This window comes from Balaenoptera borealis, assembly GCF_965194805.1.
Source record: "Balaenoptera borealis genome assembly, chromosome: 14".
In the NCBI taxonomy this organism is placed as follows: domain Eukaryota; kingdom Metazoa; phylum Chordata; class Mammalia; order Artiodactyla; family Balaenopteridae; genus Balaenoptera; species Balaenoptera borealis.
In genome coordinates this window covers 60,629,039-60,641,248 of record NC_138875.1, presented here as the reverse complement: position 1 = coordinate 60,641,248, position 12,210 = coordinate 60,629,039, and the positions used below count along the sequence as shown (strand labels likewise).

Here is a 12,210-nt window from a genome sequence, read left to right as displayed (position 1 = left end):
AAGTTAAGTGACTATGATCAACTTTTAAAAGTGGTCTTTGACTATAACTGAATTGATAATCAATCTTTAAAATATTCCAGATCTGTAGAAGGAGTTTCTGCACAATTTCTAAAGAACGGTCAGATCAATGGGCAGGTATTAATTCTTTTTTTACTGAACATCTATTACTATAATTTCTTTTCTTTTTTAGGGGGGGTTAAGATTCCAGTTCATATGAGGGATTTAAGTCTTGGTCCAAAGCCATATGGCTACACACACCTTATAAACCATCACGTGAATGAAGAATGTTTAAGCTGAATTCTGTTGAAAGAGAGAAACACTAACAGAACCTCGTGTAAGTGGGTTCTGAGGGTTGTGTTTCAGGTCTGCAATCGTACAGAAATGGTACAGAAACCTGTATCTCTAAGACACAATCTAGGCAAATCTGTGGAATTGTACAGAAACTCCCAGCAGCTCCTTTGGGGAAGGCATGTCCCATCCACCCAGCTCACTCACCTTTAAGTCCTGCTCCAGACTTCGGATGAGCTCGCCATCCACCTGCCCGGTCTCTGCCACCTTCAGGCTCTTCTGCTCAGCCTTCCTGAGGCGGTACTGCAGGATTCGGCAGTTTTTATTGGCGTGGTCCAGTTCCCGCCGAAGCTCCTGCAGCTGGTAAACATCTTCCTCTAAGTAACTGTCTCTCATCTCTTCCATTTCAGCACGGAGTTCATCCAACTCATCCTACACAAGCCAGACAGAGGAGATTGAGAAGCCAGGTCCATCAGAAAGGATGGAGTCGTCCATCCACCCCTGCTCTGCAATACTGTGAACTTTCTGCACAGTTACCTGTCGGCTTCTGGCCACAACTGTGTGATACGACACAGGGACTCTGGAAATTCTCACGCAAGACAATTATCACCAGATGTCTGTTCAGATCTTATGGATCCAGAAGCCAAAAACGAGCATGGATTATTCATTGCAGGCTCTCAGCATTTACCCTGCTCCCAATCTTTCCTTACATAATCATCACCATAAACGAAGTCATCTCTGCAGATAATTAAACCTTTAGATTCAAACCAAACGCTGACCTAAACCCGAGTCTCTAAGACACAATCTAGGCAGTAAGACAGACACTGCCTGCAAAGAACACAGACTTTAGTGGGGTCATAATTGTGATTTGTCTGGGAATTATAACATACCCGCAAATGTCCCTAAAATTCTGTCTTGACTCATGATTCTAAAGATAAAACCGGGAGATCAGCTCAGTGCTTTGTGACCACCTAGAGGGGTGGGATAGGGAGGATGGGAGGGAGACGCAAGAGGGAGGGGATATGGGGATATACGTATAGCTGATTCACTTTGTTATAAAGCAGAAACCAGCACACCATTGTAAAGCAATTATACTCCAATAAAGATGTTAAAAAAAATAAACATAAAACCCGTGCGCTGTTTTTTTCCCATTCGCCTGCCCTGCATTTCCCATCTCCACTCCACTCTGGTGTCAACATGAAGACACGCGGGTACAGGAGAAACCCAGGAGTTATTCCTGGCTCCCTCCCCGCCGCATCCCAGGCCACAGCCAATGCAGTGCTGTCAGCTCAAAGGCCAAATACCTGCGGCTCTCCCGCCTCCATCCCTCTCAAGGGAGCCACAGGTAAGACTTACACAGGTAAGCCCATCACCTGGGTGCCCTGCTTCCCCTCTATAGCCCAGGCTCCACCCAGACTTACCCTTTTCATAAGTAACTCAGACCACCTCCCCCTACTCATACCCTCCAGGGGGCTCCGCATCACACAGAGGAAGTTCTTCCAGGTCCTCCCCAGCGCCTGCATGCTACCCCCTCCTTCCCTGCCAACCTGCTGCTTCCACAGGGTCCAGGCGGTTGGAGGCCTTTCACCTGTTATGGCCTCCCCCTCCTCCCCAGCTCTTTGCGGAGCTCACAGTCACACGATCACACAACTTGGAAGGCACACAATGCCACCCCCCTTGCCATCCCCCAACCCCCAGTCTCTAGTCCAGGCCCTGCCCCTCCCCGCCACCTCCTACCACGGCCTAATGTTATCTGTGTTTCTTCCTGTTCATCATCTGTCGTCCACCCACGAAGGTAAGTGCCAGGAGGGCAGACACCTGGTGTCTCCCAGTGTCCAGGGCAGTGTGAGCCACACGGCAGGCCCTCAATAAATATTTGTGGAATTCCTACCCATGAACCTCGGTCAACACCTAGAAAGACCAAATCCTAAACACGACCCAAACCAGACATCCCCGCGCTTTGCTTTGTTCCAGTCTTGTAGTCTGGTCCTGGAAAATTCTTCCCAAACCCATAAACACAGCTGCAGCATGTGATGAGATATAAATTCTATTATAAAGACTTCAACAAGGAGCAATTTGGAAGACGGGAGATTAAGAAAAGCATTCTAGAACTGTCTTGATTAGTTTGATAATTGATGGCATAAATGCCTCCAGATTAGGGTACACTCGTTCATCTTTTTTTTTTTTTTTTTTGCCACACCACGCAGCTTGTGGGATCTTAGCTCTCCGGTCCCTCAGCAGTGAACATTAGGAATCCTAACCACTGGACCACCAGGGAATTCCCCATTCCCATTTGTTTTGTTCAATTAATACTGAGGCTCAAGGGAAAAATTCTCCCAAATGTGGACACCCTAACTTGTCAGCTCTCACCCTATTCAGTTTGTTCCTGGAGTCTGACCACCTTTGCTAATCCTGCATTTATTCTTAAAACCAGGGATTTACTTACAATAAAGAACAAGAGCTTCCCAACACCAGAGTCTCAGGTAGACAAGAAACTGACTAGAAAGGAATCTCCTGAAGAGTATCTTACCCTGGGTAAGATTAGGTCCAAGAAGTGTAACAAACGAATTGGGAAGCTTTGTGGAAAAATACAGACTGGCGCCAACGGGGTGAAAACAATTGTCCAGCCAACCCCACCCGTGTGCAGCCATCACCTATATGGGAAAGGGCACAGATGTGGCACCTCATTCCCCCAAGCCCCAGTCTGTCGGTTCTCCCACTCTGTCCACACCACCTGACCAAGAGCATTACCTACTTAGTTGACCATGACTCCAAGTGGAGCCTGCTTCAACGGACCACCAAGGAGAACGCATGTTAGAGAGGAAAGCTTTACCAACATCCCTAGTAGTCAAATGAATAAAATGTTTTTGTTCTCATCTGCTAAGTGTTCTTACAGAAATTCTGTACCAGTGATGACAGCCTCATTAAAAATATAAGATGTTCTAATGTGTCTTAGGAAAGGTAAATCTTAACGTTGAAAATGTTATCATGTATAAGCAAGTTTCATTGCTGTTTTTTCCTTCGTGGAGATCTCTTCCTATCAATCTTATTCCTGGTAGGAAAATTTGTTGGCACTGGGAGTTACTGGGCCGAGCACAGAGGCCGGTCACTGGAACACCCATGAAGAGAATGGGCAGGCTGGGCTCTTCAGATGCCTGGAGAACCCACCTATTTCAGGAAGGTCCTTTCAACCTGCAGCAAATAGGTTGTTCCTGATGCCCGATCCCTGCACTGAGCCACGGAAGCTGTGCCCTTGACCCAACCCACGCTGGAGGAGACCAACCACCAGCTGCAAGCTTCAAAACAGGCCTGTGCATGCCATCCTCCCATAAAGGGTAGAGAGTTAGTCCCGGATCTTCAAAATCAAGGTCAAGCTTCACTCAGATCCCATCTGTGAATCTGATCTGACTTTGAGAAAAAGCCTCACCTCTACACACGTCTGAATACAGTTAAAATTGTTACACTGGGTAACTAATAAAAAATAGTTCAATACAGGCAATAATCACTATATGTATGTACACATACAAATATCCAGTGGTGTTGGGCATTCCGTTTATGGAAGGAACTGGTTATGATTGCTTTTCCTTCTAGAAAGCTTATCAAGTCATTAATGCCTGAAATGATCTATTATTCAAACACCAGTTTTAAAATGTGACATAGCCATAAAAAGACATATGATACGACTTCCAGGTAAAAAACGTTCTCTGGTTTTCAGACTTCGTAATGGGGGTGGCATGGGGTTGGGGGAGGCCCTCATCGGCCCAATGTTAAACGCTGGCTATGTCCTACGGACGCCTACACCCCCGCTGCAGGCTGAAAAAGTCTGTTCCAGGGCTAGACGAACCCACACCTCCAGATCACCGAGTAGGCCAGATGTAAACAGCTAATATTTTTTGGCATAAGTAATCACTAACATTAGTTGTACTGAAAAGAAAATTAGGGAGAGACCATAATTGCATGTATCTGAATCATTGCTTTTGTAACTCATTTTATCTAAATTTGTATAACAGAAGGCATCCTTTATTAAGCACTTTACCTTCATTACTAAGCCTGGGTTATTACTTCATAATAACCCTACCAGGGACACACGACCCCCATTTGACAGACAAGGAGGCCAAACCCAAGCTGGTAAACACATCCAAATCCTCTCGGCTAATAAATGGAAGCCCAGCTACAAACCCAGGCTGTCTGGTTCCACACACATGCTCTTTCCGGTAAGTGCTAGAAATTATCTGCAACAACCAGGACAAATGAAACAATAAGCTTTAAATCATATTTTTAGAAGTCCACCGTCGGTGTAAAATAATAAAAGCAAGCTAACGTTTAGACCTTGACATTGTCAATGTGCAGGTATACTTATATTTTCACACTTTGTCCTCACGAAAGCATTGTAATATGCAGAAAAGGTATCAATACCCCCTTTTGTAAAATGAGGACATTGAAATTCTAAAAGTTTAAATGCTTCCCAACACTAGCCTGTAGCAGAGATGGGACGAGGCCAGGGTTTCAGCTCTTTTCATGGAGCCTTGAAAAAAGCAATTTTCAGGTTCAATGAAAAGAAGTTCTAAGAAAAGCGAATTATGAACCACGTAAGCTAGCAGCAGACATTTGAAAAACCAAAACTGTGATTATTCAGATTTGGGTCATGATGAGAGTGATTTTCAAACTAAGATTACATTAATTTTCTGACAGCATGCTCTAATTTAGAAAACATTAAAGAACCTTAAAGATGTCTGCCATTTAAATGCTTAAAAAAAAAAAACCAAGTCAAGCAGAAAATATAATGTTTCTGGCAGACAACATTTACACATGGTAAGTAAAAGTGGAAAATTGCTGTTGTTTTTTAATACAGATAATAAGAAAAAAAGTGCCCTTAATCAAGTTTTATATTGAATTAACATCAGGTCTGTCAGATACTCAAACGTTAGATCATTATCACATTGAAAAGCTAATTTAGTTTTAACTAAATATACTTTTCAAATTTTGTATATAAAATGAAACCTTGATGTACTGGGAAGTTCCCCAACTACTCCCTTTTGCCTGCAGATAACAAATCAAGCGTTATTTTACATCTATTTGACACATATCAAATTCGAGAAATAATGAGGTACCATGTGTGCACTAGAATAAACCAAGATTAAAATTTCAACGAAAACCTCTTTACAGATAGTTTTATCCACCAATATAAAAACCAAATCCACATGGTAAAAGCAGTGAAAACTCTTGATCATACTGACAATCTTATCAGATCTTAATCGCCTTTAAACAACCTGAAATCAATAATTAGTCCTATTTTATTCACCCCTCTCTAAATAGACCCAACTTAGGCAGTGAGAGCAGTCAGCTGGCTACTGTTGCAATAATTCCCTCTTCTGGGAGTTACAGACCTTATCGTCTGTTGTAATATACAATGAATCCACCTCGCTTCCCTCCGTACAATGGAACTGTTCTCTGCAGAGTCCCAGCTGAGACTCAGAAGGCTCAGGGACCCTCCCATTGTTTACCAAGTGACGGTTCATCCGGCAGCGATGGCCCTGTGTTCCCTGGTCTACATGATCTTGCCACCTAAGGTGATTACAGCCGCTTTTTCGCAGGCTGAATAAAGAGTGGGTGTGGAAAGCAGAAGGTCAGGAAAGAATAGGGATACTGTCTGCTTTAACCTTCCAGAAGAAGGGAGGAGGGCCGGGGAGGGAGGGAGGGGCTGAAGCGCTTTACACTCAGAACTGTTTATTCTTGCCTCAGTGTCCACCCCACACCCTCCCTTTCCAGGCGGCGCTGAGCATCTGGACCCTGAGCAGCCAGATTTAACCAAATCCTTTCAGACCTTGAAACTCCAAAGACTCCAAGTGAGACGCAGGGCGGTGAGGCTGGATCGGTGCTGATACACTGTAACCTCTCGACCCAAATGGCCTCACCAGTGGTCTCCCTAAGAAATCACTCCTCTCCAAGAATCTAACAGTATCTGCTCTGTAGCTAGCGCTGACTTTTGTTTTAACCAGAAGTAATTCTTCTGAAGTAACTGAAAAGGCAGAGCAAACTCAGCAGCCCTTCCCCCACTGACCTTGCGGGCCCCCGCAGGACACGGGCACTTTGGGGTACACTATTTGAGGGCAGGGGGAAGGGTGTCGTGCGAGCATCCCCAGTAACACGAGAAGCATTTTCAAAATAGGCCAATAAACTCAAAGCGATTAAACCCTCCTGAAAAGCCTGTGAAAACAGAGAACATAATTAATATGTTCACAATGAGCTCTAGGGCTTGTCTGATTGTCTTGGAGCAATCGAGCAAAAACGCAGTGGCGGCGGGCAAGGAACACTCCAGCAGCGTTTCGTGGACGCCGTCATCACTAAGATGTGCCTGGGTCTGGTCTGAGAAAGAAGCAAATGTCTTTCGACAACTGAACTCAATCTCGCACCTTAATTCCTGAAGCCTTCCCAATACATGCGAGTTCATCAGCGGTCAAGGGCCAAGAGTGCTTTTCTGACTGTGCTTTCACACAAAAAGCCAGCTACCTGGATTGAGTAATTATGCACTTCTCATCTAGTCACCATGGTGCCCTGTGATGACAGTAGGGAAGCAGGGTCAGGGATGGCCCCGTACAGCTCCACACAACAGAAGGGGGCACTTCTCTGTTGACAGTTGATTTTTAAGAAAATACAGCAGGCTGGTAAAAACCAAGAGAATTCCCCTCGAATTTCCTGATCAGTAACACATCCTCCTACAGTTTTGAGGCCTTAGTTTTCTGCTTGGATTACTCTTAGGTCATTCTAGCTCAGAAACTGTCTTATACAGTAATGGTGGCAGAACTGACTCAGGAAAGCTTGTAATACTTGTGGTCACCATCCTCCAGAATATATCAAAGTAAAATTTCTGGGTGGAGTCTCCCTTCTAATTGCGAGAGTTCTGTGCAACATTCCCTAAGAAAGCAGTAGGTCAAGGACTCGCTTTTATCTACCATCAAAAAAAGTACCAGTGAGAATAAGAGCAACAAAAAGAGACGTTTGGGCTTATAATGTGCACACTCTAAACCTCACGTGCAAAAGGCAGGCCTACAGCAAAAGTCATTGCCCATGAGGTCACTGATGCTCCCAGCCCCATTTTGCACAAGTGGGCGGGCTCGCTGACCTTTAGAAAAGTCTAGCAGGGTTGCTGTCTTTCTTTCCCACATTGAACTACTGTCATTTAAGCTTCTGAATAGCCAATCATGTAACTCACACATGTGTTTGTGATCATTCTTCTGACTTCCTAGCCTCTGCAGACCTCCTCTATCTCCGCTTCTCTCCTGCTGTCAGAGGAAAGGCTGGGAGATGGATTCAGGCATCATAAATGGTCGGCCGTGACCTTTCTCCACAGGAAATGGCAACTGACATTTCCCACAAACTAAACATTGCCAGTGGGGTTTATGGGACCATTTGTCCACAGGCTAGTGGAGAGGTGTTCTTGGTGGCCCTTTCACCTAAAAAGAGGGCCCCTAGGAAAGCTAAACACTGGGAACATTTTGAGCTAATAAAAAACTCTAAGGCAAGCGTGTGCTCAGAAAAGGAGCCTTCATGGAAATAGGGTTGCAGCCTGGAGCAGGGAAAGAACAGAGGTCTGGGGGGCAGGGAAAATACAAGCTGCATCGCTTACTAGCTGGATGACCTTGGGCAAGTCACTGAGTTTTCTCAGCTCTCAGCATCCTTGTCTGTGAAACTGGAGTTATGATAAATATAACAATGATACCCTATGTTGCTGTGAGATTCACTGAAATATCAAATACATCAGATTAGGTGCCAGGGTCCGACACCTATTTCCTTCACTGAGAATCTAACATGAAAAAATAAAGCAAATAACCAGTCATCTAGGAATGAACCCCGAAATGACTGCCTACCTAAGAGCAAAGATGTAATGAGAAACATCTTTTCTTCAAAAAAAATTTTAAAAACCTTAATTTTCTGTTACTTAGCTGTCATGATTTGGAGAAACATCATTCAGTCAGAAACGCTGTGGGTCAGGGATTAGGCTAACAGCTGAGGCTACAAAATTCAATAAGATAATCTTCCTTGTCCTCAGGGAGCTTACTTCCACGGCAGATTTACAAAAGTGCTGATTTCACAACAGAGTCACACACGATACCGTGGCTCTTTCTCTTCCAAACCTCTGAATTTCACTCTGTTATCTATTACATAAGAGTCAGTGACAGGGACTTCCCTGGTGGCGCAATGGTTAAGAATCTGCCTGTCAATGCAGGCGACACGGGTTTGTGCCCTGGTCCGGGAAGATCCCACATGCCGCGGAGCAACTAAGCCGGTGAACCACAACTACTGAGCCTGCGCTCTTGAGGCCCCGAGCCACAACTACTGAGCCTGCACGCCACAACTACTGAGCCCATGTGCCTAGAGCCCGTGCTCAATGAGAAGCCACCGCAATGAGAAGCCCAAGCACCACAGCGAAGAGTAGCCCCCGCTCGCCGCAACTAGAGAAAGCCCCCACGCAGCAACGAAGACCCAACGCAGCCAAAAATAAATAAATAAATGAATTAAAAAAAAAAAAAAGCAAATGTACTATTTGAAACGTCTCACTCCAAGTCTCCATCTGCTCTCTTTCCCCACCATTCTCCTCCTCTGCCTCTTTGAACAGGATAAAATAACCACTGGGCTCAGTGGGTTAGAGCAGCTTCTGCAGCCGGGGTTTAGGAATACTCAGCAGTTCACTGCTCTGATCCCAGTTTGAACTTCACACTTCACCACCAAGCACCTTAAAAGCTCACATCCTTGGTCCCACCAGCCAACACTTGGCCTCCATCAGGGACCATCAGCATTTGCTGAGAACACAGGGCGAATCACAAAACCCACTGATAAAGGTTTCGGAGGAAACATATTTAACTGTCTTAACAGAAACAGGAGATTTACACCGGTGGAGCTATTTACCAACCTGCGTATCACAATAAATTAAAACAATTGCTTTCAGGACAGATCTCCTTAGTTTCAGGTGACCTACCCCCACCCCCAACACTGCCTAAATCCTCTTTCCTGCAGCGCCAGCCCTCCTCCTCCTGGAAAAGATGGAGTCAGACTTGTGCCCCAAAGCTCACAGGACCCAGAAGCCCCTTAGAGTGGGCCCCGCCACCAAGTGCTCAGATAGGACGCAGAGGCTGCGATTCCCTCGAAAGTGCCCCGGCGTGAGCAGGGCATCAAGTGGCCTCTCCTGACACGGAAAACCCAGCTGGTGGACGCTTACAAAGGACCGGCCAGCAGCACACAGTGGTCCCTCCGCTCAGGCCGCACTCAGGAGACTCCTGAACTGCAGGTTTATCACTCACTGAAAACGCCGAGGCCCTCTGTCTGCTCTGTGAGCCCCAGGGGAGACACGGAGGGCGCCCGGCTTTCTGTAACTAGGGGAAGCGGCAGGCGAGTCTGCAGCCTGGGCCACCACACCCTCCGAACGCCACTCTCCTCCCACGGAGCCCGGCCCAGAGCCCTTCGGCTGGGGAAAACCCGCTCCCACAGGCTAGGGGTCTGGGGGTCGGCTACACATCCAAAAAGTGACCAGAGCCGGCACTCTATAATCAACGCAGCATCAACAGGGGCAGAGGCATCCGCGGAAAGCAGCAAGACTTCTAGAAACAAGCTAAGTGGGTTGAGAAGCAGCCCGGACCCACAGGTCTTGCTGCTCCTTCCAGAAGTTTTGGCTCCTGTTCCCAGCGCCCGGTGTGTGCGGGGGGCAGGAAAGTGAATGGCAGCAGGAGAAAGCGGAAGGCGGGGCTCGCGGGTTCCAGCCCGCACCCAGACGTGGAGTCGCCTCCGGGCCACCGGCGGCGGGGCGGGCTGCGCACCTTGAGATAGTCGTTCTCCGAGCGCAGCTCCTCCATCTCCCGCAGCAGCTCCTCCTCCTCCGCCGCCGGTACCAGCCGGGGCTGCTCGCCCGGGCCGTGCTCCTTGGGGTTCCCGGGGACCGTTCGCTCCGGCGGAACGCACCCCCCTGCATCCTCCGCCACGCCGGGCCCCGGGGACCCCGCGGGGACCCCGCTCGGGCTGCTCCGACCCCCAAGGCAGGCGGCGGGGGGCGCGGCGAGGAGCACTGGGGGCTCCGGGCTGCCCGGCGGCGCCCCCCGAGCCGCGGGGCTTGTCGTGGGGGCTCCCCGCAGGGGTTCCCGGTCGCTGGAGCCCGTGCCGGACTCGGCGTCGCTGCTGGCGGCGGGGATCAGGCGCTGCTCGTCGGACAGGGGGTCCGAGGGACAGTCGGAGAGGTCGGAGCTGCTGTCGGTGTGGCTGATGCGCGAGCCGGGGGCCGGGGAGCCGGTCGCGGAGGTCACGGCGAGGATCACGGCGGGGACGGGGACGATGGGGACCCGGGGCCCGGAGGCGCGGGCGGGGACCACCCCGGAGCCGCGTTTGGCTTTGCGGCCCTTGGCAGCGGCGGGCGGCGGCTCGGCCCCGGGCGGCGGCTTCCCGACCCGGGGCAGCGGCTCGGCGGGCGCCGCGCGCGCCGCCCTCCTGGGGCCCGGAGCGGCCTTGGCGCCGCCCGCTGCTCTGGCCCCGGCGCCCGGCGGCGGCTTGTCCTTCGCGCCGGGGGCGCCGCCGCTGCGCCGGGAGAGGCGGCCGGGCGCGGCCGGGGGCCCCGGCGAGGGCGGCGCCTTGCCCGCGAGGCTGGGCGAGCGCGGAGCGGCGGGCGCCGGGGCTCGGCCCGAGGAAGGGGCGGCCGGGGCCGGGCCGGGGGCCGCGGGCCGGCCGTGCAAGTCCTTGAGAAATGGCCTGGCGGGCGAGGGCGCGCGGTGCAGCCGCCTCCGCTCGGCCAGCGGGTGGAGGTGGTGGTGGCGGTGGTGCTGGCCGGGCGGCTGTGGCTTCGCATCCGGGGCGCCGCTGGCCGCGGGGCCATTCAGCGTCTCCATGGCCGGGGCCCGGGCCGTGAGCAGCAGCTCAGGCGGCGGATGCTCCGGGCGGCGGCGGCGTGCAGCCTCCCCGCGCGCCCGCTCATCACTGTCCGCCAGCCCCGCCCGGTGTGCGCCCCGCACTCCCGCGCCGCCGCCGTCCCCCGCACCCCGGCCCCGAGGATCCCCGCGGGGCTCGCGGCCTCCGTCTCCTGGCTCTCCTCCGGCTGAGGTCACCAGCGCTCGCGTTCTCCGGGCGCGGCGGCGCGGCGGCTCCCTGCCGCTCGCATCCCCTGCGCGCGGCGCGCCGGGCTCGCACACCCGCCCTCGTCCAGCGGCAGCGGCGCTGGCGGCGCGCTCCCCGCTCCCGCGCCCCGCTCCCCGCCCAGCCCGCTCCCCGCAGCACCGCCCGCTCGGGCCCGCGCCCCCCTCCCAGCGCGGGCCCGCCGCCCGGTGCGCATGTCCCGCCTCCCGCCAGCCGGCGCCGCGATGGGGGCGGGGCTGCGCTCCCGGACTGTGAGCCGGCTGTGGCCCCCGGCCCTCTCCGCCCTGGGACCCTCGTGCTTTTCGAGGCCGGGGAGGCACAGTACGGGAGCTGGGGAGGGAGGAGGAAGGGGCAGAGGTGAATTGGGGGGCGGGCGCTGCCCCCCGGTGTGGCGGGAAGCTGGAGGTCCGGGAGGGTGGCTGGGCCCCTCCGCAGGGTGCACCCTCGGGCCGCCGGCGTCCCCTCCGCGGAACAACGCCCCCCCACAGGCCCCCGCATCCAGGCCAGCCTCCCAGGGCCCCTTAGTTCCGCCCCCCCCCGTCCTCTCCCTCAGGGCCGAAGTCTCCACCCTCCTTTAAGGAGTGCTGGGACCCGACGCAGCTACCTATCGGGTCCAAGGCGCACGGGGCTCCAGAGTTGGCACCCCAGTAGCCTCTGGAGCTCAGAGGAGAAGCCGCTGTCGGAGTAGGAGAAGCATCTCGCCAAGCTTGGCGTCAGAAAGCGAACTCACATTTAGTGTCGGCTGCGAGCCAGGCCCTGTTAAGACACTCCAGCAGCTCGGGCAGCGGCATTGTTTCATTTCATCCTCAT

The 12,210-nt window shown here is 51.9% G+C and overlaps 1 protein-coding gene across 1 annotated transcript in view; it reads right to left on the bottom strand.

The window, feature by feature from the left end:
• Nucleotides 1–11,518, bottom strand: part of MTCL1 (microtubule crosslinking factor 1) — a 131,319-nt gene extending 119,801 nt beyond the window's left edge. Inside the window, 2 exon segments of the mRNA XM_082353462.1 lie at nt 496–720; nt 10,101–11,518. Of these exon segments, the coding sequence (XP_082209588.1) occupies nt 496–720; nt 10,101–11,156 (1,281 nt within the window). The 5' untranslated portion in view covers nt 11,157–11,518.
• Between the last annotated feature and the right edge of the window lie 692 nt (nt 11,519–12,210).